At 36.2% G+C, this 26,925-nt stretch overlaps 2 protein-coding genes and 1 long non-coding RNA gene across 5 annotated transcripts in view; 2 read left to right on the forward strand and 1 right to left on the reverse strand.

Moving 5' to 3' along the window:
* Nucleotides 1-2,441: 2,441 nt before the first annotated feature.
* Nucleotides 2,442-3,976, reverse strand: LOC122088504 (heavy metal-associated isoprenylated plant protein 47-like). The gene is made up of 3 exons (XM_042657790.1): nucleotides 3,882-3,976; nucleotides 3,705-3,783; nucleotides 2,442-2,727 (listed from the first exon to the last, which is right to left on the reverse strand). Exons 1-3 carry the CDS (start codon nucleotides 3,891-3,893, stop codon nucleotides 2,570-2,572), a joined length of 249 nt encoding a protein of 82 aa, XP_042513724.1. The 5' UTR covers nucleotides 3,894-3,976; the 3' UTR covers nucleotides 2,442-2,569.
* A 9,196-nt stretch (nucleotides 3,977-13,172) lies between these two features.
* Nucleotides 13,173-15,655, forward strand: LOC122088003. 3 transcript variants are annotated; one of them, XR_006142945.1, is made up of 5 exons: nucleotides 13,173-13,564; nucleotides 13,811-14,095; nucleotides 14,172-14,229; nucleotides 15,153-15,288; nucleotides 15,392-15,655. It is a non-coding gene; the product is annotated as an uncharacterized LOC122088003 (long non-coding RNA). The 3 variants fall into 3 exon arrangements; XR_006142944.1 differs by having other exon boundaries at nucleotides 13,883-14,095; XR_006142943.1 differs by lacking the exon at nucleotides 13,173-13,564 and having other exon boundaries at nucleotides 13,571-14,095.
* Nucleotides 15,656-18,710: 3,055 nt separating this feature from the next.
* LOC122089314 (myosin-binding protein 1-like) overlaps nucleotides 18,711-26,925 on the forward strand; it is a 17,354-nt gene continuing 9,139 nt past the window's right edge. The window contains exons 1-6 of the mRNA XM_042658945.1: nucleotides 18,711-19,044; nucleotides 19,144-19,222; nucleotides 19,605-20,881; nucleotides 21,006-21,164; nucleotides 21,323-21,484; nucleotides 21,604-23,347. Of these exons, the coding sequence (XP_042514879.1) occupies nucleotides 19,732-20,881; nucleotides 21,006-21,164; nucleotides 21,323-21,484; nucleotides 21,604-23,324 (3,192 nt within the window). The 5' untranslated portion in view covers nucleotides 18,711-19,044; nucleotides 19,144-19,222; nucleotides 19,605-19,731 and the 3' untranslated portion in view covers nucleotides 23,325-23,347. The remainder of the gene's footprint in view (nucleotides 19,045-19,143; nucleotides 19,223-19,604; nucleotides 20,882-21,005; nucleotides 21,165-21,322; nucleotides 21,485-21,603; nucleotides 23,348-26,925) is intronic.

Below are 26,925 nucleotides of genomic sequence, written 5' to 3' on the forward strand. Positions count from 1 at the left end.
TATGCCGTATCGGTATCGACGTACCTGTCCCATACATGGTTTCAAGTATCGGTCTTGTATCGTATAGGTTATAACGGATCAATATCGGCTGAAACTGATCCTCTATCCTTGGTAAATCCAGGTCGGTGTTCTGTATCGGGGTAAAATGGTAAAAAAAATAGCACTTTTTAGAAAAAGCACAGGTAAAGTAAACAGATCCGATCCGATCCAGCAGATGCCGATATCGTCACCTCAATCCTAGATCCCATATCATGTGAGTGGCAGGGTTTCAAAAATCGCTCAATCGGATCTATGTCGGTTGAATCAGAATATTCCGGCCATGATTCATCCGAGTCAATATCTCTATTATCATTAACTACAGAGTAGAGTTTTCCCTTACCAGTGGCTGAACGGTAAGATGAGATGGTCTTGATGTGGCTCTATTTCTCTCACCTTTCTCTCTCCAATTATACATGATTGGGTCACAGTGAATGGATTCTTACGAAAACTGATCCTTAATTCACAAAGAGACGTCGCAAATGTAGTTATAGAATTACACAAAAATAAGTTATGTTTCGTCAAATTACACGTTCAATCTTTAATTTAACTAAAGAAGAGGGATAGGAAAACCGCGTGAGAGTGGTAAGCCAGTGGGAGGCACCGATCGGGGCACATATGATGATAGGGTAAGGGGTCAATTCAAAATAGGGAAAAGAGATATATAGATTGCACTAACTTATTATACACTTAGCGGTGTGTCCAAATTTTTATCTTGACATATTCAAAACAAAGATGATTATTACAAAACTACTTTGCATTGCTGGAGATGAATGCGTGAGAAAGGAAAATCTGAAAGGAGAGTGATTGAATAGAGAGAAAAGATGACATTCCATTGGAGAAGAAAGAGAAATCATGTAGAGAGAGAAAGAAAACATGAAGAGAAGATGAGATGGTGTAGTTATAGATGCAGCGAAAATGGCTAAGGGTGGTTCCCTATTGTTGCAGATTCATTTTTATAGCAGATATAATTCATTCTCCCTCCTTCCAAGGTATCACATATGGTTTGAGTTTTCACCGCGGCCACATCTTCCACTGCCGGTGAAGCTAAATGAAAGTATGAGAGAGAAATTAGGTGTAAAAATGTCAAAATATCTGTGTAATTGGCATTCTTTTGAGTATTTTTGCAGGGGAAGTGTTTCCCATGTGTGCAAGGAGCATGCGAGAGGAAACAAGAGGTCATTTTCTCTTTCATGTGACGCTGGCTGGCTGTTCATTTCACTCCATGTTGATTATTTTCTTTCAAACTTGTCAGGATATGATTAAATTAGATGTAATTAGATATGTTTTTTTTTTTGGTAGGCTTGTGATTAGATATGTTCACAAGTTTGTACTATTGCATACAAGATTGCTGTGAAATAGATTTATTTCGTTATTCCAAGATGTCTTTGTTCTGGGTAGGTAGATGTTGATAAAGTAATTGTAACTCATGAGATTTTCCATGTACTTAAGTCATTACAAAGGTCAACAGAGTTGGGTAGCTCTTTAACTTAATATGTCCAAGGCATACATATGATAGATTACAATGGGGCTACCTTCATGCTATCTTTGAATTTTTAAGTTTCAGTAAAAAAAAAAAACATATGATTTGATGTGTTAACTTACATCTTTATGTACTTATTCTATTAAGTTTGAAGAAAGTTTTTCTACCTATTTTAGTCTTTTGGGAGAGCCTGATTGGATTGTTTTCTTAGCTCTTACCTTTTATTATTCCCATGGATCAATTGTCCCGATTACCAAATGTTTTATAGGTGATATACTTAAAATCAACCCATCATTGGATGACTAACATGTGGCAAGCAAGGCACCGAGTTTAAGCTATGACTGATCAAAAGCCACGCTGATTCCTTAAGGACTAAGACTCTCCACTCTCTATCGCCTAATTGAGTTCTACTTAAAGGTTACTTCTAACAGGGACACGTTGGTTTTTTGAACTTCCTTTGGGGATTAGGGCTTCATCATCTTCTTCATATAAGAAGAAAGTAAAACCCAAAACACAGTAACTCAACTCCAACCTAAGTAAACATTTGCTGAGAATTTATTATCCTAAAACCCGTCGCTTTTCATATTCGGGTATGGATCTCTAACTTAAACATCGAAGAATCCCCCTCGGAGTCAACTCTGGGTTCCTCTCTCTTGCATAATTCTTAACTCGTATTGTGCATATCCTCACGCAAATCTCTACAATGTGAAGCTACATATATCCTCAGCAACAATAGGGATTTGAACGTCTCAAGGGATTAATGAGTTGGAAAGGCATGCTCCTGAAATTTAACAAAAAATTACAGTTCATTTACATATATATTACAAATATTTACTGTTCATTTACATACATATTACAATCCAAAACTCAAGGCATATTGTATCTAAATACAACCCAAGACATATCAACCCTCTGAACATGATCCAGATTAAACAAAAGAAATGTAGAAAGACAAGTCGTCCATCACATGATACAGTAGTAACTTGTGTTTGGGTCATAACCCATGTCATAAATTACAATTGGTGGTTGAAAATTTAGTTCTGGATCAGGTTAGTCCTGTTTGGGTTTAACTTCATCAATGGTTAAGATGTGGGCATGCGGCCAAACTTTCTTCCGGAGAGACTTGACCAAACAGATGACATCCACATCTTCCCCAATCACCACTACCTGGTCTTTCTCCTTTCCTTCTATCTTCACCTCTGCCACCCCTTGATAACACCCATTCATGATTCAACACCACATTTTATCAAAAAAAAGGAAGGAGATTACTTTTACACAAAAAAAAAAAAAAAAAAAAAAAAAAAAAAAAAAAAAAAAAAAAAATTATAATAAAAAGTTCTCTCCAATGCCTATGCAGGATTGAGTTCGCAATAGTATAAATTCAATGGCTGAGAGCCCTCAAACACGAAGCCTAACGCATGGATGCACAACCCAAGGTGGTTCTAGCCCTTGGATATGCACTACATGTTATGTCAAGGAACTGAGGATCCCAGTCCACTTATGTACTATCATAATTTTTTTTTTCCTTCTTCTGTCCATTTGGGTCTTATATAGATGATACTGTTTTCTGCACTACAATTGATGTGGGATGGGAAATTCATCCCAAAACATGGGATCACGGGGAACCCTCTCTCATAAAAAATTAAAAATATGAAAGAGGGTTCCATAAAAGGTAGTGTATGTGGAAGCATCAGCATGAGCACGATTTCTGCCTTTCATGAGAGGTGGGGCAATCATTTTACCCATCTTTGTGTCTAGATGCAGGGTCATGTTGCCTTTCAAGCTTCTTCTTTTTTCCCAAAAAGTATGGGAGAGATAAGAGAATGGTCCTCTGTATGCATGTTCACCTGCATATATGTGTCAGAGGCTAACGCTTGTCCCACTTTCTTCCATTTATGTGGTGAAGAGGGGTGCGTATTAATGGAACTAAAAAGGATAGGTGTTGGCCTCAAACATGTATGGGCAGGTGAACGTACATGCAGAGGATTCAATCTCGAGAGAAAATACTACCTGGTTGAGTGACCCCTATGCTAATATGAGGGAGGGAGGGAGGGTGGGGGGGGGGGGGGGGGGGGGGGCTTCCAACAAGAGGGGGCACGATCGACTGGTTGACATTCGTTTCTCCAAAAAGTATATATAGTAGCACATAATACTACTACTAGCTACTTCTACTAATCCAACTTACCATCAAAGGAAGTGGCAATCTTAAGGGCCTGGGTCCTGCACTTCTGGCAGTTCATCTGCACCTTCACCACTATCTTTTGCTGCTTGTCACATTAATATTCATTAAAACTTCTTCTTTAACTCTATGTAGTGTAAGAATGAAACAACAGTACTGGAAGAAGGCACTTAATTGACATACCTTGATCATCATATCTTCAAGTCTTTTGATATGGAAATGAATGATGATAATGAGTTTTGATTCTCTTTCCAGATGCCAATTCAATAAAACCTTTAATCTCCTATAGACTTAGCAGTTGTAATGAGGAGGCATTCCCTCCTTAAATACTAAAGTAAGGAAAAAAAACTGATAAAAGGGGGCTCAGATCCTCTTCAGTCTCTTTAGCGCATATTCGATGGTTGGGAAGACTTTCGGGTTCATGCATGTCTCTTTCAGTTGTCGGATGCGTATTGATAAGCATTGAGGGGGTGGAGAAGATCTAGACCAAAGGAGAGAGGGAGGGAAAGAAATATTAAGAAAATAGGAGTAGCTAGCGTATCCTCCAAGGTTATGGAGTATGGAAAGCACAGACAGAAAATTGAAAGGAATCGCGACTGGTCTTTGACGGCCGCTAAGAGTCAAGGAAGTAAAGACAGACCGGCCGGCTTAGATTAAAGAAGATTAAAAGGTGTTTGTTAAGTACTTGTGTTAGCCAACTTGTACTTAAGATCAGATTGTTTAATTATGGGTTCGTTGGGACTTTGGGAGCAGTGTCTATAATGTTTTGAGTGCGTTGTCTTCCCTAGTTAATTTATCTTTGCAAGTCAATGTCAATCTCTCCTCATTCCGTTAGAGAGAGAGAGATGAACATTACTAGAAAAGAATTGTTAGGCACAGTAATATTTGTTTCTGAAATTTTTATAAATTTTCAAAAATATCATTAAATATTCAAAAATTTAGTGATGGTGGTGGTGGTGCCACTGCAGTGGAGGTAATTGTGGTGGTGGTGGTGTTGGTGGTGAAGGTTGTAATGTTAGTGGCGCTGACGGAGGTCATGTTGGTGGCACTAGAGGTAGTGGTGTTTTATTTTGAACATGAAATTACTATTTTGCTCATCAAATTAACAATGTGCTCAATATAGAGTTACTCCTCCCAATGCTATTTCTCTTTTTCGTTTCTAAACAAAGAGATTCCAAATTAAAGCTTCTCTTTCTCTATTTCCCTGTAATTTTTTGTAACTGGATCATTTTTAAGAAAAAAAAAAAAAAAAAAAGAATCCAGGATAACAATCGTGTTTCTATTCTTTTTTGATTCTTAAGAACAGATAAACAGAGAAATAAAGAAACATAAGTGTTATGATGTAGAGCCTTACTAATCTTTAGCCTAGGATTCTATCAATAAATCAACAACACCGCTTGGTTATGGCCTGCTTTTTTCTTTAGCCATGTTTGTTTGATGGAGAAAAATAGGATGCGAAAAAATGATAAAAAATTATACTAGTTTTTTTACAAACTACTAAAAATAAGAGCATTTGGTTAGATAAAATGGAAAAGCTAGTAAGCAACCTCATTAATTGCATTTATTCCTGTTGATCTAGCACCCCACTTACTCTCAAACAATTCATGGAAAAACTCATTTCCTCCCTCTCTCTCTCTCTCTCTCTCTCTCTCTCTCTGTAGAAACGCAACCCTAAAACGATGCAGAAGATAATGGAAAAACAAAACAAACAATGCACACAGATTTTACGAGGTTCGACAAGGTTGCCTACGTCCCCGGTGAGATGAGATCCTACTTCACTATTAATGAAAATAGGGTTACAACGCTCTTCCTCACACCTCTCCGTATTGCTTGCATTACAGAGAAAGAAACCCTCGCTACAAATATATAGCGGAAAAACACTAATCCGGATCAAATTACAATTGCCACCCTAATCCGGATTAAACTACAATTGCCCTCAAATAAAAAATTCGAGCGGGGGGCTGCGCCCCCCTACACCCCCTGCTGTGCAGGGGGGCCTTCTACCCCCCTTGCAACCCCCACGGCCCGCTAACCGGCTAGCGGGACCGCCGTCCTGGCTGTCTAGGTGCTGCACCAGTACTCCCTGGATTAAACTGCGACGGAATACAAGACATCATACACCAACATCTCTCTCCCCATAGATCCCAACCCCACAACTTTCACCCCAAACGCCCAGAGTGAAAACACCAATCCGCGCCCATCGTCATTGGTCTTGGCCCTTTTCTCATCTCCTCTTCTTCGGAAGTTTTGTTCTTTTTATTGTTTGTGTTGGTCCCCCTTGTCAATGGTTATGTCCCTTTCATTTGCTCTTCCAAAGTACTCCTTTGTTATTTGTTTGTCCTCTTCTTCTTCGTCTTCGCTTCCTCCTACTCCTTGTACTATGGATGATGTATATACATATCCTTTCACAGGCCCTACAATCACATAGGTTTGGACTTTGGAGAGCTAGGATATGTAAGGGTTTCCCTCCATGGAGTGCGGCATGTCAGCAACCATAGAAATGATAAAATATGAGAGAGAGAGAGAGAGAGAGAGAGAGAGAGAGAGTATTTTACGTTGGTAACACAAGTTTTGTTAATTATAATTTAGTCCAACCAAAACTATAACATAATTAAACAGTAACGTTAATTTTGGGAGGTGGGTTTTGTCTTACCCTTACCTGGAACCCATTCCATACATGAGGAACTTAATAAAAATGGCAACTAGGTTAGGCCCAACCTTAATAAAGGGCAACTACTGGGCTCGCTGCTTTTGAGCAGTAGCTCTTGTGGGTTTTGTTAGGCTCCTTGGCCTTTGTGGAGGGTCTACCCTTAATTAGTATTTAACTGTCTGGTAATCATCAAGGTTGCATTTCTTTCCAAGATCCCTTTTGGACAAAGCTTTGGAGCTAAGACATCCGAAACTAAAACTATTTTTGTGGCGTTGTAGCTCTGACCTTTTGTAGATTCAGAAGTTGATTGTGATTTTTGATTGCCAATCTTCACCTGCCACCGTTGTCTAATCCACACTTGGGAATCTACTCAACTGTAAGAAAGGAAAAATTGAATGGATTCCATGTGTGAATCATGCACCATACGAGAATTATTTTGATTCTTGTACGAGGGCTTGATTTGGACTCTCAATCATTGATTTATCTCTCCTTTTGTTATGTACCTTCTTGTTATAAATTTGAAGCTCATAGGCTGGTTGTGACTTGTGAGAGCTTCATCACTATTTTTGTACATGGTGGATCATTTCCCCTCTCCCAAATTTCTTTCATCTTACGCCTCTTTATTTTTCTCTCTAATAAATCATGGATTTTTTTTTTTTTAAATAAAAAAGTTAGCACCTCAAATCTAACACCCGACCAATACATAATGCTCTTTCAATGTAATAGGTTTTTTTTTTTTTATTGACACCCATCTAGATGTTAAATATTTGTAACTTTACTTTTTTTACCCTCTTGGTATGATACTATTTTTTTCCCCCAATGAAGGTAATAGTGTCATTTGGTATGTGTTTTTTGAAAATTATGAATAACAAAAACATATTGATATATCACTTTCAACTTATTTTTGAAAAATTTCTTATTCCCTTATCTTAAAAACCTTTTTGAGAATAACATTAGGGCAATTAAAAGCAGGTGCAAAGTTTTTAATACACCTAGAAAAATATCATTCAGACACTTCACAATTAATGGTTCAAATTTATCCAATTGGGGGTAGTGCAAACATTTCTCCTGCCATCTACATTGGTGAACTTGCTTCCATTTTGCTTGAAATCATTAGAGTTGGTTCTTTTATAGTAACCTGATGTTCCTTATGTTACCTCTTGGACTCTTTTGAAACTTTCTTGAGGCTATGTTTGGTATACATTCTGGATCTATTGCAATCTAAAAAAATCATACAAAAAAAAAAAAAAACACCTCTAATTTCAAAAGTTTATACCATTCCAAACACTTTCAAAATACAATTGTTGTAGAACTCATTCCCTTTAACAACAATTTAGAGTTGAGATCTTCAGTGGGATGGGATGCCCAAAACCCAACAAATATTAAGGTTGAGAAGATAAGATGAAAGATATATTTAATGAAAATAAATAATGAGTTCAAATGTTTAAGATCATGGAGTGGAATATTAAGGCTGCTTTTTATATATTTTCTCGGGGAGGATTATTGACTTAGAAGAATCCATATCAAACACAGCCTGAGATTCTTTTCAGATACTCTTCCAACCCTTGAGTGATAATTATGATGAATTGTTCAAAGAGTCCTTTGGAGATCTAATGGAGGAAGTCCTATATTTCATTTCTAGACAAATCTAATCCTTTCAATGCATTACTGGGAAAGGGATGCACCTAGTAATTATCTCTCTTCATCAAATGAGGAGGAGATACTTGCAGGTTTGATCAATCAAAGACCCATTCTTTTCAAGCTCTATTTCTCAATCTTAGGAGATCCATATTAATAATAGTTAGATGAACATATACCTATGATACAATTTCTCAGGCCTAGAATTTGAAAATATAATTCTGAATCAGTTTTAGAGTGGAGGAACCCTTTCCAAGGTCATAATCCCAGTAACCACATACTAGCCGGGCTTGAAATCCCTAGCAAAGCTGAACCTTCTCGAACCTAAAGCAATGGCTTTTGAATCACAGGTTGATTTTTCCAAAGCCTTCTACTTAAGTGAATGTATGTGAACGTCCCTGATTCGTGGATATGGCATCTATTAAATGAGGAGAGAGAATAAAAATGCCATATCCACGCATTCATGTATGTAAAGATTCACCGGACTCATTTCTTTTCATGGAATTGCAATATAACTCTCTTAGCTTTGCACCATTGGCCCCACATGACTCATACACATGCAATCCTCTCTGATATCTTTGAGAACGTTTAATTCAAAATTTTGAGCTTCAAGGTGGAGAGGCCCTTCCTAAGATTATAAGTCCCGCACACAACCTGACCAATGTGGGACTAAAACTCCCCCATTTCTTGCTAGTCATGGAGCTGCACTCATTATGTCAAGAAGAAGTGGGCAAGGAGGCAATCAAGTTATTAGAAGTCTCGTACCATGAAGTATTTTGATAATCAATCAAGCTGTTTCCTCCAATCAATAATGGGACCCCACTCTAGTTTAAAGCTTGCAACTGCTTCTAATAACTTTCAGGCCCTGATTGCTTAATTTTAATCATCGATCACTTTAGCTAACCACTTGTTAAATCTGAACCACATAATCCCTTCTCGCTTGTTTTAATAAGCTTCATTGCATTATCACAAATCTCATAAATTAATAAACTAGTACATGAAGACAAATTCAAAGAAAAATAATATATACAAAAAATTAAAGACAAAAGAAGGTTTTATTTAATAATTTCAAGAAATGCAAGGTGATCTGAGACTCCTCTGAATTGCAGAAGAGTCAAAGTTACACTTTGTCCAAGAACATGCTGCTCCATAGGAGAAGTTAAAGTTTAGGTTGCATGCATCAGGTGAAGTTGTAGTAACAATCGTAAGTATATAAGTATATTTTGACACTTCCATGAGAAGATAATTTCCACATTTAGCACCTAATCTCCTATTCTCCTCCTCCTTTGTTTTTTTGGTGAAATGTCTTAATCTCACTTTAAGCTACTATAGAAGTATGGTTTAATATCATTCTCATAAACACAATACTCATAAACCTTATCATGAGAATTTTCAATAGTTGATGCCAAACACTCAAGAGAAAGATTATAAGTGAAGTCTGATATGTGAGAGAATTTGAAACTACTCGACAAAGCCTAAACCATGTTCTTGGAGCCTCGTTTATCATCGCTATATATATTTTTAGAAACCTTTGCCTTTTATTTTGTTTATTGTTTTAATATATTTACTATCATGATCAGGTATAACATATGGGAAAGGTTTTTCTGAACATGAGGTGTAAGAAACACCTGCACACATGGGTTTTTTTTAGGAGAGAAAATATAATAATAATAATAATAATAATAATAATAATAATAATAAGAATAATAATAATAATAATAATAATAATAATAATAATAATAATAAAGTAATAATAATAATAAACTAAATGTGAGGAGATGTACCCTACTCCTCATGTGCAAAGAGACTTTTCCCATAAAAGAAATGTTTATATGTATGCATTTGTCTCTACTAGTAATTTTTTTATGGCACTCTACTTCTGTACTTGCTGTGAATGTCAATCCTTAATATCAATCTAAACTAAATGTCTATTTTTTGAGGGATTACATTTTTCTTTTGGTAAATCTAAGGCTCCATTTGCTTGCAAGGGGACTTTAAAGGGAAGGAAAGTGAAATTTTCGTACTTAAAAAAAGAATGTTTATAATCATTACCCCATGTGATTCAATGTGATTATATAAACTATTTGATTTTTTTAACCATATTTGGTAATTATACATTTTACATGTAATTCTTATTTTACATATTATAGCAAAGGGTTTTAGATGTAAAGTAAAGTGAAATTTTATAATCGAATATGGAATGATTTGAAGTAATGATATAGTCACATGGGGTAATGATTACATATATTTATTTTTTAAGTATAAACAATTCACTTCCCTTCCCTTTAATTCCCCTTGCAACCAAACATAGCCTAAGGAATTTTATTTGGTTGTTGAAAAAATATAATTTTTTTTCTTCTTTCCCTCATTAAGAAGTGTTAAAATTTTGATTATTTTTCTACTAGAATTTCAAATTTTGATTATCTAGTAAAGGGAAAAAGTTCTTTAAGCTACCCATGGAAGGTATATTAGCACCCTTTCTCTCTATCTCTCCTCCTCATATGAAATGATTTCTTTGCACTTATGTACGAAATTATTTCGTCGCTCGTCATTGGTGTGCTCTCTATGCCACTTGTTGAGAGAACCCTCTCTCCCTTTAGTAAATCGCATATTATATCTATACATTAATTTGTTCATCAAAGCATGATAAAAGATTATATATGTGGTTCATTTTTGATTAACTTGTCTGTGTTACAATGATTTTTCAAAACTAAGATGATCATAACTTTGAACCTTTATTTTCAGTTAAGAACTTGAATTTTCCAAATCTACTTTGTTTGCAAAGAAGAAAAAGTTTTTAGTGTCTTTCACATTTATTTCTTGAATCTCCAAAAGTAAAATAAAGTTACTTTTCATCACTCCTTCCTTAGCTTTCTAAGCCAACCAAATAAAGGAAAAAAATTCCCCAATCCAATAATTTGGGATGACCATGTTGGTCCCTACTTGATGAAACAGTTTCATATTTGTGATTGATGTAGGGTAGGAGATTTCCCCCACATTGATACGTGGTAAACCCTCTCCACCAAATAGATTTTAATATGTGAGCAATGTTATTATTATTATTTTTTTAATCCAAACGTTTAGAGAAGATTATCTTTAGGGAAAAAGGTCCCACACACCCTCTCATATTTGACTATGTGGGTCCTTTATTGGGATACTCTCTCCTCCCACACAATACGATGACCCTGCCCATGAAGCCGTCTCTTGTGCCTCTATTGGTGTGCCATGGAGATTCCCCCACAACAGCACCTTGGGAAACCCATGTCCATATCTTCAATATTCAACCCTAAATGAGACTAGTTTTTTGGGTTCCCCTACATTTTTGGACTCTATCTCTCTCTCTCTCTGCCCTAACCATGTGGGTTCCCCTATATAAAAGTTTATGCACTCCTTGTAATATGTCCATTGGCTTAATATGTGAGACTCAATATAAAAGGGCAGCATGTCATTCCCACTCCTAGTTTTGATGGAGAAAAATGAAATACATAAAAAGGGATGGGGAACTTGTTCTTATTTCTCACAAACTACCACAAACAGTGTTTGGATAAGTAGAGTTCACTTCCAAACTTCAGCATTATTCATGGAAAAGATGTTTTTGTGTGTCACTCTCTCCTCTTATTTCATCTTTTCCATAGAATCTCACACCATTAAAATTACATATTCTATTTATTTATTTTTCCTCCCTTCCTTTGCCAACCCAATTCGCAACATATTTCAAACATTAATATATATATATATATATATTTATTGTAAGATCTGCCCTTACAAGTTTTTCAACCCTTCTTATTTAAGCAAGAGGGGGAGGGTGGTAGAGGGCACAAGATCACCTTCTCTCTAGCTATCTATCTCCACACAATGATCTCTCTGCCACCAATTTTTTAAACCGCTCTATCACTCATCATTGATGCCCTTCCATTTTTTTTCAATGAAAGCCTTTCCCTATTTGACTTACCAATGGATCAATTCTTTTATTTATTTATTTATTTATTTATTTATTTATTAATTATATCTTTCATGATCGTGCTACCATGTGTTGGCATGTTTTCTCACAGACATGCTAGTTTGCGTATTCTACAATAATTTGGTACAACAAAAGTTCATGCATACTTACATTTTCTTTTATATATATGGCAACATATATTTTTCAATAGGCAAAAGTATATGATTTCTACACCTGAAGTATAAAAAAATTACCATAACATACTTGCAAGAAATATAATACAAGGGTAAAAACTTCCTACACTGTTCCATCTGTCCTCGGAATATGAGAAAGACATCTTTGATCGATTTGACTATTAAATGGAAATATCAGGTATCAAAATTGGAAAAAAATCGTCTGCAATTCCGATCTCGTACAATTCCATGAAATACCACATTCAGGGGGTGACACGTGTATTGATACCAATGCAATGGTCTAGATCTGATTTAAATGCCTCTTCACTGATTTAATGTTTTATTAGTTGTACCAGATCTGGACCATTGTATTGGTATCAATACACGTGTCACCCCCTGAATGTGGTATTGCACGGAATTGTACAAGATCGGAATTGTAGACGATTTCAACCCATCAAAATTTATTTTTATCTTTCTGCATGACTTCTATGTTAGGAATTCTATCCTTGTATTTTTAATAGTTTCAACTAATCTTTAAATTTTCATATTTTCATACAAAAGAATTTGTTGATTTTTCCAAACTAATCATGGTTTTAAAACTCGGATTTGAATTGGTGGAATAGACAACTTCGACTTGGAATTAACTTGGGCCATTTTTGATTAACTCCACTTCTACATATATAGAATTCGACTGAGTTAGATCGAGACTTGCCAATTCCTATCGGATTCAAAATAAAATTGATGGAGACCAATCCTGTATCCGTTTTTAAGTTTTTTAAACATTTAAACTAATAGATGGTGGCAACTTTTTTAATATTAATATTAATGTAGCTATCTCAATTTGAATATTTGCGTCTTTCAATGTAAGAGTGGGTGAGCAAGTTTTTCACATTACAGGGAAAAAAAGAAACACAACATAAGTTTTAATTTGTATAATAACGCATACATATTCCCACGCGTTTAAAAAAAATTAATTATGCATCTTGTAGGCTTTGTTTGGTTGACAGGGGAATGCAAATTTTTTATGTAAAGTGAAAAAAAAATTTTCAGAAAAAATAAATTGAGATGTTTGGTTGGAAGGGAAATATATTTTACATGTAAAAAAAATTTCACATATACACTAAAATTTCCCATTTTGTTTTCCGACCAAATTAGGAAGAAAAAACAAAACCCTGTTCTCATCGTCTCTCAATCACTCTCGCGACTCTCAAGTCTCACCCGCTCATGACTCAATCTCTCTCTCACGCAACTCTCAGTGCTCTCATGACTCTCACCTAGCTCACAGGGTGAGGCAATCTCTCTCTCACGTGATTCTCAGCGATCTCTCTCTCAGGCGACTCTCATTCTGCTCAAGCAGGGTGAGACGATCTCTCTCACGCGACTTTCATTCTGTTTGTGGTTTTCCTTCGCAACAAGTTGTTGGTTCTCTTCCTCAAGAGAAGAATTTGGAATCTCTAATTCTCAGGTTTGATTTCTTCTTCACTTATGTTCATTCTCTTCTTCATTTTGTATCTCTTCTCCATTTTGTAACTAAGCTGTGTATTTTTGCAATACATTGGTATGTGAGTATTGATCCTGCTCATCAAGTGTTTGATGAAATGTTTCATAGAGATTTGGTTTCTATTAGTTTAAACATCCAACCCACCTTCACTGCTTTGTGAAAAAACTAATTTCATCTCAGGTTATAAATATCAAAATGCATTTTATATAGGTAATGAGGCCAAGGTCATTGAAGCCATGCCTTACAGCTCTGCTTGAACTAATATTGGTGTTGAGTGACTAGGAGCATAAATAGCTGCGTGACTCCAGACGCTGACAACCCATTGCAACCTCTCTAACTAGAGAGAGAGAGAGAGAGAGAGTTATGATGGAAGAAGAAAGATCCTCTGGTGTACGCAACCTGCAAGAGACACCGACTTGGGCGGTGGCTAGCATTTGCTTTTTCCTCATACTCCTCTCCATAATCTTTGAATGCTGCATGCGCCACATTGTCAAAGTAAGTAATCATGCACATATGATAATGATGATGATGATTTAGATTTGAGAACTGATGCTAACAAATTTAACCACAGTGGCTCAGGAAGCATAAGAAGAAGGCATTGGAAGAGGCTGTGGAGAAGCTTAAATCAGGTCTCATTAATTTTAGAGAAAATTAAACCTCTTAATTAATTCCCATTTTAAGTTATGATTTGTTGATTAAACTGGTTTGGATATATCTATGGTTGTTGTTGCATAGCTGATGTTGTCTGGTTTCATTTCGCTTATATTAGCAGCACTGTAAGGACCCATCTCCAATATCTATGTACCCATCAAATATGCAAAATTCATGCTTCCTTGTCCCAATAATGCAACTACCACAGTAGACAAATTCAGGGAGACTCATAGAACTGGTGGCACTTCCAACTATGATAAACATAGTCCACATAGTGCAACACCTTAGTAGGGTGGTAGAAGCAAGAGAAGGAGCTAGAATCAGGACTGCAATTATGAGGCAAATGTGGGTTGATTATCGGCGAAGGTGGCGTAATCTCCATTAGAGTATTGGTTGTACTTTTTTTTTTTGTGTGCTATGATTGTAATAGCTATAAAGTTGGATTATACTAGAGACTGTGATTTGGAATGGAATTATAAAATCTTTATGACAAAGCACCAGAGTGGTAAGATTTAGCGAAGATACAATTGACATCGTCTTTGATTTCCTCATGGTAAATGAACCTCAAGCAAAGGCATTTTTAGTTAGGGATGTGGAGCAACGGAGGAGGTGGATCTTGAGGTTTCTTGATCAAGGCCATTGATGTGGTAAGATAAATACAATCATAGCATCAGAGTTGTTATAGTTTGCACCGAAATGAACACATATCCATTTATCAATTATGTTTGGATGAGTAATAGAATTTGTTTCATTCCTTAAAAATGTAGAATGAACTACTTCTTACTAATCAGAAAGAGTTCTCACAGTACATACAAATTTTTCTTTGTAATTTAATAGCTAAATTCTTGCATCTCTTAAGTGCCTTCCTCTTCTTCTTCTTGTGTTTGTTTGTTTTATGCAGAGGTCATTTAGGAGGGATACTAACTGAAGGAAATGACAAGGGATTCATAGAAATGCAACCAAGTTTATATAATGTTGTGCTTGAAGATGATACTTATAAGGGAGAGATCAAAATTGGCTTTAAATTCATAGCAAATGTATGAATTTCTGTTTTTTAAATCTGTTTATGCTTGGATTTATGTTAGCCCTTTGAATCTAGAATTAAACAGAAATCAACACTGATAATCTCTTAATCTGCAGGTAGAAGTGCAAAAGGATTGCGTGTCACTACTTCCATGGTCCAAACCCACCTTCCAACTCAAAATGTTTAAAGTAATGCAATTGGGCTTGGGATCTTTTTGAACATTAGATATTTTTCATAAACAATAATGTCATAGATGAAGTTGATTAGTTTTGTATCAGATGAACTTAATATGATTTATCTATTCATTTATGTGAAATGAGAAGTCACAAAGTGTTTTAGTTGAAAACAAACTTCTAATATGATCACTGAACATTTTCCAAGTATCGTCACTGTACTTGTTGTGAAAGCTTTACTTCTTTTTATAAGTTCTAGTATTTGGGTTCACAGTTCATTATATCACCACATGCCTTCACAAGTAGCAATCCAAACAGACAGAGGTTTACACTTTTCTAATTGTTGTTTATATTTTAAAGAAGAGTAGTTGAATGTACTATGTGTGTTTGTGGATATGTGTGTGTGTATGTGTGTGTGTGTGTGTGTGTGAGAGAGAGAGAGAGAGAGAGATTCTTTTTATCTATTAATTGCTATTGTGTGCACTACATTATTGGAGAGCTTCTAAAACAACTAACAATGGCTCTAAAAATTTTGAATTTGCTTAAAGGGAGTGAGAGAGTCACTATTGAAAAAGAATTGAATACAAGCTGTTTGTAATGATAATTAACAGGAGAATAAAACTTGTATATCATATGAAGTCATGCATCCAATGTATTGTATTCATTGAAATTTCATTTTTCAAATTCATAAATTAGGGTGGCTTTGAGGCTATTAAGCCTTTTAAATTTTTTTTTGCCTCTTCTAGTAAATATATTTAGCATTTTCAATTTTTTAAAATTTTACATTTATTTTACATCCAACCAAACAACTTTGGGAAATGAATTTCACTTTACTTCTATTCCAATCAAACGACTCAAAAGGGAAAAAAAAATTCCTTCACTTCCCTTCCCTTCCCTTTCCTTTCCATTTTCTTTGCAACCAAATGCAGCTGTAATATTCAAGTTAAGCAACAATTTAAACTCTATTATCAAAGAAGTCGTTTGCTGATAGGCACATGAAATGAGTGGACTGAATTGAATCAATTCCATTTAAATTCATAAGTTTTTTTTTTTTTTTTTTTTTCCTGAAGATCCCGAAGAATAGATAGTATGGTGGAAAGAACTAGATGTACCTTTTTACCACCCTATATACTGTATGAAGATATGTGATTAGTATAGATCAATCTATAATTATTTTCTACAAATATTTAAAAGTAAATCCTTGCCAATTTAGCTTAGAAAGAAAGAAAAAATTGATATCTTACCCAAAATAGATTTTTAGTTTACCAATTACCATCCAATGTTTAGTTTAATCAAATTACTTAAATAAAGATGGGCATTACAAAACTACTCAAAACACCTCCCTTCTTATGCCTATGAATTGGACATATTGTTCTCACGGCCAACAAGTTCCGCCACTGTCCCTTTCAACCTCCACCATCTGACCCTCTTCTCATTGTGTTCGAGTGTTGGGCACTATTACTTTTGTATTTGTTTCCGTAGTTGTACCCATTTCACTGCAAAGACGACAATTAGTGTCGGGCACCTTTATTTTCTCTTTGCCTACGGTTTAGATATCAAGGGTCCATTGAATTTGTTTCTAAAAATGGTTTTTTTTTTTTTCATTTTTTTGTGCTTAGAAACAGAAAAACACCTAAAAAATCGTTTGATATTTTTGTTTCGTTTCACTTGTTTTTGGAAACAGAAATAGAAATTTATGTCTATTTCTGTGTCTGAAAATAGGAATGGAGAAACAAGTTAGACTTGTTTTTCTGTTTCTATAAACAATTGGGAGCGACAAAAATTATGAAAAACCCGATACTTCACTCGACCTACCCAAACTCTTAACCCATTGTTGAAACTTCTCGCTATCCAAATGCGGTGATTTCAACCTAGTTGTGCGAAGCTCACAATTTCGAATTGCCTTTATCCTTCTGAAGTATACATGCTCTCCATGAAACTCCAACGTCATGCCTTTACTCGTGAGTTGCATTCCTACAACGTCGTGCCTTCACTCATGTTTTGAACTCGACTACACTATTGAAAACGTTTTAAGAAACAGAAAAATCAAACAATTTTTTACATTTTCACAAATCATTTCTTAGCACAGAAACTAAAAAAAACCGTTTCTGCTATTTCTAGATACAAAAACAGGAGAAATAAAATCAAACGGGCCCCAAGAAAATATATCTTATTCAGTACATTATGATTTAGTTCCTAAGGCAAAATCATTCATTAGGATTCAAACAATAACGAATTACTTATTCCCAAATTAAATCAAGTATACATATGTATATAACGATTATATATCATAAATTTACGTATATATTATATATCATTACAAAAAAAAAAAAAAAAAAAAAAAATCAATATAGCTGGCCCCATTAAGTTGAGATAAGGTTATGATTGTTGTTTTTTGTACCAAATTGAATAAGAAATCGAATACGAATTGTATCAATACCGAACCAAATTAGTATAATTTTAATATTGAAAATACATTCAAGTTCTTGAAATGGTATAATTTTGGTTTTTCTTTTTTTCTCCTACGCCAAAACGAACCATACCAAATTACTAATTGACACCCTTAGCTGGAGATGGCATTGATGGGAGAGGTGGAAGGTAGAGGGAAGGTGGAGACACAATTTTTCAAGAGGAAGAGTGTCCAATGTTTTGGATGATTTTCTAATCGATAAAAGTTTCCCACAACATAATATACCATTACTGCCCACTCATATGAGTATTTTTTATCAATGTTTTTTTCTCACCCATCATTACATGTGGGTTATACTATTTTCTATGACTCTATTGGTGTAGCATGGAAGATTCATGTTTAAAGTAATTTTATATTTTTCAAAGAAAAAACTCTTAAAAGCAAGGTTTCAAATACAGGTATCGTATATTAACCATATCTGTCATATTTTATTGATATTGACTGAGATACGTAATACTCGATCAATCTGGATCAATTTCATTTTAGGAGTAAAATAATATAAAAATTATTTTTTTTGCAGAAAGCAAAAGTAAAAGTGATCGATAGGTAACAATTTGATCCGATCTTATCGATGTCATCAGCCACCGATACCGATACTGATCCCGAGAACTAAATACATGCTTAAAAGTCTTAACAGAATTTTGTCTACGTAAATAGATTTCCGTTTGCTTCAACGGTCAATCTTGTTTTTCCCTTTTTTTTAATTTTTTTTTTTATCAGTCCATTCCTATCTAGGGACCATAGGAGTCTTGAACACGATACATCTTGTAATTTTTGTTTTAAAATATATTTTTTTGGTCATATTTTTCATTCATTTAATTGCGATCCTCTGTTCCTCCCTACTATTCTTTTACATCTTTCGATCATGTTACAGAAAAGATACAGATTCCTCTTATACAATGGAATAGCTTTCCTTTGAAATTCAAAATATAAATAATTTCTTTCACTTCTCCATCTTTTTTTCCCATTTCCTTCATAACAATTGGGTTTTACTTTTAATGGAATCTCTTTTTCTAATGACGAAAGACTTACAGCTTTTTGCCTTTCGGTCTTCGTCGGTATTTGTAGTTGTAGCCGACTTTTAGATCTGTCGGCGTTTTCTTCCACTTTTCTTTTAGGAAATTAGGTACGTTTCTGTCAGAAATGCCAATCTTTCGGTTGGGTTTTTATGTTTTTCCACTATCGTCATTTGAATCACACGAAGAATATATGCTGTCACGAACAGGAGAAAAGGGTCCCTTTTGATTTGATGATCAGCTTCTGAAATCAATCTTCATTTGGTGTGTTGTTTTTCGGAAGAACAGGTTAGGGTTTATAACAATTCTGATTTACCCAACTTGTTTTATTCTTTCCGTTTAAATCCTGAATTATATTGTTTATGCTGTAAGTTTCGATTCCATGCTTATCATTTCTGGGTTTTTTTAGCAATCTGTTTAGTGGATTAATCTTCTGTTACAGTTTGTGGTCTTTTTGATGGGTTTTTGATAATTTCCCACAACTGGGTTCTTTCATAATTTTTCTCTTGTAATTACTTAATTGACTTTTTTTGTTCCAATTCTGCTCCAGGATTGTTGGCCTTCTGCTATTGTTTGTATTGCTTTGTTTTATACATCCCTTCACCCTGCTTCTTATCTGTTTTATTGTTACTGCTTTTGATTGTTGATTTTGAATTATTGATGGTCACAGTTTTGAGCTTTTTGCTGTATCTTGGACATCGTTGCCAGAGGATTGGTATTTCTTCTTGACAATTGGCGTTCTCTTGGTTTTGTCCTTTGGGGGGCCTTGCTTGATTGCCCCATAGATTGTGCTGGGCATGGCTGCAAGTGGGGCTTCATCTGTTAAAGTACAGAGGTGTTCTAGAGGGTTCAGAACTGTTTTGGCTTCTGCTGTTCTTGAATGGCTGCTGATTTTTCTCTTATTCATTGATGCAATTTTCTCCTATTTGGTGACCAAATTTTCTCGGTATTGTAAATTGCAAATCCCATGTCTGTTATGCTCGAGGCTTGATCATGTCATAGGTGACGAGAAGCCAGGATTCTATAGAAATTTAATATGTGGTGCCCATAAGTTGGAGATCTCATCATTGGTTCTTTGTCATAGTCATGATAAGCTAGCTGATGTTCATGGAATGTGTGAAATTTGCCTCTTCTCCTTTGCTACACAGAACAAATCCAATGCTGAAACATACAGGTTGCTGGTGGGTAAATTGGGAATGGGTCCTGAACACAGTGTCGATGAGGATCCCCTTCTCAATGATCCTACTCCTGATTCTTTTAGGACAAGGCCCTGTTCATGTTGCAACAACCCATGGACGATGCGATCAGCAGCCAGTAGGTTTCTCCATACCAAATTGATTGCACCTGAGCTTGGAGAACTCAATGTTCCTTCCTTGGGTCCTCAAGAAAATGGCAAGTTTCCATACCAGGGTGGTATGCAGAAGAGAAGGGATAAACCATCTGGGTTGCTGAGAGCTTCGCATCAGGCTAGTCGCAGTATTGATCCTTTATCTTATATTGGGTACACTGAGCTGAAGATCACATCTGATACTGAGTCGGAAGTCCCATTATCTGATGAAGATGATGCAAGTGCTCTGGATTGTGAACCAGATGATCTCAACGAAGATTTAATATCTCAATATGTGCAACTGGAGACTCATCCAAGTAGTCCAGAGATTTTACCTAAGAATATGACAGATGATTTGACCCTGGAGAAGATGATCCATGAAACTTCTACATCCGAGCATTCAGTTTTAATTCCACACATTCAACTTGAAGTAGACAAGCCCCATGGTGTGACATCTTCTGCAACTGACGTTGCTATTGGGCATGGATTGGAGGAGCTTAACTGGCACCAAGTTGAACAGAGAGTCAACCCTTCTGTACCATGTGAACTTATCTCACTAGATGACATTCCTGCATCAACCTGTGTCAAAGAAGCTCCTGTTGAAGTACTGGGAGACAACTGTAAATTCTCTCTCTCTCTCTCTCAAACACCCAAACACACACACGCACACACACTCCACAAGTGCTTGCATGCACATTTATGTTTGGCTTTTGAATTTTCTCTCACATGAAATGGTTCTTACAGTAGAAGATATGGGAACTTCTGATACTGGGCACACTATCACAGAATGTGGGGAAGTCTGTAAACCAGAAAGTGTGTCAACCATGACATTTGGATTGGAGTTGAAAACAGGCGAGGTTTCAAAAGCCATGGGAGCTCCTGTTGAAGTACTTGTGGACAACTGTAAATGCTCTCTCCCTCTCTTAATCTTTCTCAAATACACAAAAACAAGGCACGCACACACACACACACACACACACACACACTCTCATGCACAAATGCTTGCATGCACATTTATGTTTAACTTTTGACTTCTCTTCCACATGAAATGGTTCTTACAGTGGAAGCTATGGGAACTTCTGATACTGGGCACACTTCTTTCACAGAAAGTGGGGAAGTCTGTAAACCAGGAAATGGGTCAACCATGACATCTGGATTGGAGTTGACAACGGGCGAGGTCTCAAGTGCCACAGGAGCTCCTGTTGAAATACTAGTCGACAACTGTAAATTCTCTCTCTCTCAAATAAACACACACACACACACACACACTCATGCACAAATGCTTGCATGCACATTTATGTTTAACTTTTGACTTCTCTTCCACATGAAATGGTTCTTACAGTGGAAGCTATGGGAACTTCTGACACTGGGCACACTTCTTTCACAGAAAGTGGGGAAGTCTGTAACCCTGGTGGTGGATCAACCATGACATTTGGATTGGAGTTGAAAACAGGCCAGGTTTCAAGTGATTACGGTCCATTATTGCCCAATTCTCTTTCTGATGCATACAAGTTAGCTGTGGGTAACAAGGGAAGTCAAGCATCTGCTCAGCTTGCAGAACAACTTAGCGGGATGGATAGTGCAAGAGTTAGTGAGGATCTCAAGCTGTTTTTGTCACAACTATCTTCTGCCCGAGGGCTTGAGTTGTCAGTGAATGATATGAGTCCCAAGGTGCATGGAAATGGTGATGAATTAAAGATTTCTGATTCTTCCAGCTCTGGAGTGCAGAAACTTCAAAGGAAGATCTCACTTGAGAGGAATGAATCTGGGATGGATAGTGCAAGAGTTAGTGAAGATCTCAAGCTGTTGTTATCACAACAATCTTCTGCCCGAGGGCTTGAGTTGTCAGTGAATGATATGAGTCCCAAGGTGCATGGAAATGGTGATGAATTAAAGATTTCTGATTCTTCCAGCTCTGGAGTGCAGATACTTCAAAGGAAGATCTCACTTGAGAGGAATGAATCTGGGTTTGAGTCTTTGGATGGAAGCATTGTCAGCGAAATTGAAGGTGAAAGTGTGGTTGACCGGTTGAAACGACAAGTTGAGTATGACCGTAAATCAATGAGTGCTTTGTACAAGGAATTGGAGGAAGAAAGAAATGCTGCTTCTATTGCTGCAAATCAGGCACTTGCTATGATTACTAGGTTGCAAGAGGAGAAGGCAGCACTCCATATGGAAGCCTTGCAATACCTACGAATGATGGAAGAACAAGCAGAGTATGATGTAGAAGCATTACAAAAGGCAAACGATCTGCTTGCTGAAAGGGAAAAAGAGATACAAGATCTGGAAGCAGAGCTTGAATTTTACAGGGAAAAATTCTCGGATGAATCAATGTTGGAGAAAGTACAGGAGGCAACATCTGATATGAGGGGCGTGGACATGAGAGTGGAGCATTCAGAGCCGAGTGGCATTGAAACTGATGCCAATATTCCTTGTTACTCTCCAACTACTAAAGAGTCAGAAAGCAATGATAAACCTGAAGGAACTAATGATTTGAACATTTCAAAGAAATCAGTATTAGACTTGGAAGATGAAAGGTTATATATATCACAATGTTTGAAGAAGTTGGAAAAGAGGCTGCATCTATTTTCTGATAATTGGGTTTATGTGGACTTGTCTAATGGTGTGTATTCTGGGAGGGACACACAGGAAGTTCATGATTTGGAAGAGACTCGTCAAAATGAATTAGGTCAAGAAACTAATGATTTGGTGGACGGAAAATTTTCGGTTCAAAAGAGTGCGTTGCTACCTAAAGGAAACTCTCCTGCAGAAGAAACCGTTGGGAACTCTCTTTCTGATGATAAAGAAAATGATCATGTTACTTGTGATAGGGCGGGCTCCACCATGGATGGTGGAGTGTATGGTTTGGAATCTGTAGGGAGTGAAGTTTCAGACCTGAATGAGAGGTTAGCGGCACTGGAGGCTGACAAGAATTTTCTTGAGCATGCTATTAATTATCTTGGGAATGGGGATGAAGGATTAAAATTTATTCGAGAGATAGCTCAGCACCTATGTGAACTACGGAAGATAGGAATAAGGAGAAGAGAGCAAGTTATTGCTTGAGGTTTTGTCATGGTGACCAAAAGGTAAACTTTTATACTTTCTTGCATTCTGTGTTATTTTCTTATTCATATAGTTCTCTCTGAGTGAATTATTTTGTTCTCACATTTACTAATATGATCACCTGGAATCTTATGACTGTCTACTTTATAAATGCTTGTTTGGATTGGGATACTTCTTTTCAGTGCATAATCAGTGCAGTTCTAACTATTTCTTCAGCAGTTTACTGAAAAAAGGCTCATAACTCTTTCATAATGTTAGTGTTATATGCATTTGTGATTTGTTAGTTCCTTCTGAACCACCATAAAAGCTTATCTGATAGTGATGTTCCTATCTATCCTAAGAAGAGGGGTAAAAGGAAGACATCTGGCCGGACTTCTTTTTTGCATATCCTGTAAATAGAATATTTGTTGTCTTTTGTACTGCTCTCTCTCTCTCTCTCTCTCTCTCTCTCTCTCTATGCTAATGAATTTTATACTCTTGCCTTTTAAGTGAATGATGAAGGGCCCAAAGGATGGCTAGTGAACAGAAGAACAGTTGCATGCAGGGAAAGCATATTATAAGAAATGGATGTTGTAAAAAACAATTTCACTTTGTGTTCCTTTAAATTTTTTAGCATGAAAGATAGAAGATGACCACTCATGTAGTGAGTACTGGTTATCATCTTTGATTTGGATACCCCTGAACTGCTTAAGATGCACGGGGAGAATAGGCTGTTCCAATCCTGACACAATGTCCAACGCTGCATAAACAACTTTTACATGGACAAAACCAGTTTGCAAGCATGGCAAATGTGCTTGGTCTTATTTCATTGTGGTTCAGAAAATTTTGGGTTGTATTGGGGCTATATTGGGTTGAATGGATTTTGGATGACCGCTTTGTTCATGCCCCCCATGTTTTCCAATCCTTTTAGTTAAACTTCAATCCTGTATTAATAAGTTGCTTGGGAGGTCGGGCATGCATTTGAGGCAGTAAGGTATGGCATGGACAATGTGATGTCTCACGTATCTTTTGGGATCCCATGATATTTCCCTCAGGCATTTTTTTCTGTTTGTTGCAGTGTTTTCGTGTTTTATTTTATCATCAAACATTATTCTTGGAATCATTTTTTTCTATGCACTTATTCTGCTGATGTGTCATTGCTTGGAGAACATGCATTGAGTTATCAGTAGGATGGGATGTGGTAGGAAGTGGTCAGATTTTGGTTAAACTTAAAGAAGGAAATTTTAGATCAAAACTGAAAGGGCTACACTGTGACCAGATTTAGGATGGTAAGGAAGATTGACTGGAGGATTTAATAAAAAAAAGTGTATGCAGCTGTAAGTGAAAAAATATGGTTGATCATGTGGCTAGGCTGGATAGAGTTGTACGCCCACTATTCAACATACTGAGCCTCCATCTATTTTGTCAATTACATGGATATAAGATTGCAATCCATTGGCTTTTGCAGTGCAACAACAAAGATTAACCATAGTAGAAGTAATAAATGTGCCTATGGGATCTTTGTCATCAAGGTCTTGGCGCCTTCCCCTTAAGTTTAGGCGACTCTTAATAGTGACGAAAATAGTGACTACACCCTTGAAATCTTTGTCCTTTTTTGAATTCACCGAGTTGCTGCATCTTCTTTGCCGTAGATGGCTATCATTGATGTTGTAGCTTCCCATGTTTCTGCTAATGAATGTTCTTCTCATTGCCTGATGCAAATCCAAGGAATCGGATCGCTTATGGACCCACAAAATAATAGATAACTCAAGTTGAAATTTAAATGGCAATTCTGAAAATAAGTAGAAGTCTAGGAAGGAATGGCAAACTTTGTAAATAATTGGAAGTTTCTAATGAAGAGGGGCAGGTTTGTAAATAATAGAATATGCAAGGGTCTGGGATAACTAAATGAGGGTTGGACACAAAGGTAATTGGTATTTATTTGGGAGGGGTAGACTAGGAATGGCAAACAATTGAAGGGCAGGGTGTAAATAAGGGGTTAAAAGAAGGGTATTAATCAGGAAAGAAGAAATAAGAAAACTCACAATTTGGAGTCTTCTTCAACCTTGGAATAGGCTGCAGTGGTGGAGTCAACAGTACTTTGAGAGGGAGAACTCACTGTTTAGGCATCGGCTGGGTATGAAATTTCAAAGGAGAAGTCGCAACTCACAGCCCTACTAAAACCATCAAAAGTCTCCTTGGACAACAAGCAATCCAGGGGTTCCAGGCGACTGAAACTGAGCTCTACGGTGACGTTTGGTCCAGATCTCCAAGTGAAACTCTACCCTGTGATGAGAGGGATTTCCGGAACCAGAGTTTGGGGGGTTTTGATCTCTAATGGAAGAGCAATCTTCACACAAAATTTCAGCTCCAACAGATCAAAGGTGAGAGAGATCGATCCCTTGTTTGGTGCTGAAACTGTTGCCCAGAAACAGGGGCTTGGCCAGCATTAGAGAGAATGAAAAGAAGGAGAACAAGAATAGAGGGAAAGAAGAAGAGAAAAAAAATTAGAAAAGAGAGTCACAACAGCCAAAGCTTCAGCCAAGCAAACATCCAATTTCAAATCAAAACTTCAAATCTAATTCTCAGTTGAGTTCAATAAATCTATTTAAAGACTGAAAACATACCTATTTTCCTATTTGAAACAAATATTGCATCGAATTGAAATAGAAATAAAATCTCACTCAATTGAAAATCTACCATACTAATACTAACTCTAAAAAAGGAAAGTAAATAAAAGATATTTCTAAATCAAAGAGATCCCTTCCATTGCCCAACTGCATCATTGCCGTTCTAAGCGTGTACCTTTACATAAGAGAGTTAGAAAAGAAAATTTCTGGTTCATTGGCATATCAGCCTGAAGGAAGTTTTGTCCACATTTGGAAATGTGGAGAGGCATAATTGAAGTTTCTATCAGCAGGGTTTTAAGGTAAAGATTGATTACTTTTTTTTTTTTTTTTGGAGGGGGGGTCATAATTGTAAATAAAAACTATACAAGTCCAGCAACAGGTAAATTTCTTGGTTTTTTACCCCTTAAAATTTATTTAGGAGTTTAGTAATTGAAGTTACTGGTAAAAGAAGTAGATAATAGGTTCAACAATTAGAAAGTAGTTAGAACTTTTTTGTAGTGCCATTAGTAGTTTATGATATTTCTGAATTTTGTTTTTAAGTCATGGTAGAAGTTAAAAGGTTATAAGGAATTAATAGTTGGAGGGTTTACTAAATTCCAAAGCTTTGTCACCCAATTGAAGAAAAAGAGGGTTGGGTTTATGTACATCATGTTTATGATTTTACTGAATTGATGTGGAATTCTTGCTCTACTTTTCTGCTATTCTGGTTCTTGCCCTTGAGTTTCTAAGGCTAGTTATTTTTTATATTAAAGACTAAGTGAGTTCTGGCTCTCCTATTCATCTACCTTTATTTTCTTCTTCGTCTCGACTTCTATATATATATATATATTTTTTTTTTCTGCTATAGAGATTTCAGCAGCCTTCTAGCTGCTGTATCCCTCTTCCTCCCGTACATTAGATAGTTATTGTTTATGCACTTATGTTTTGTGCGGAACAATCCTTCTTTCTTTCTTTCTCCTTGGTGTATTGAAATTTGTTGGTCAAATTGAAGT

This window comes from Macadamia integrifolia, chromosome 9, assembly GCF_013358625.1.
Source record: "Macadamia integrifolia cultivar HAES 741 chromosome 9, SCU_Mint_v3, whole genome shotgun sequence".
Classification (NCBI taxonomy): Eukaryota; Viridiplantae; Streptophyta; class Magnoliopsida; order Proteales; family Proteaceae; genus Macadamia; species Macadamia integrifolia.

What these genes read in the sequence shown, in the direction of transcription:
- LOC122088504 (XM_042657790.1), bottom strand. An exon ending in GATTGCCACTTCCTTTGATG is followed by an intron (nt 2,728 to 3,704) that starts GTAAGTTGGATT and finishes GGTGTTATCAAG; the next exon opens with GGGTGGCAGAGGTGAAGATA.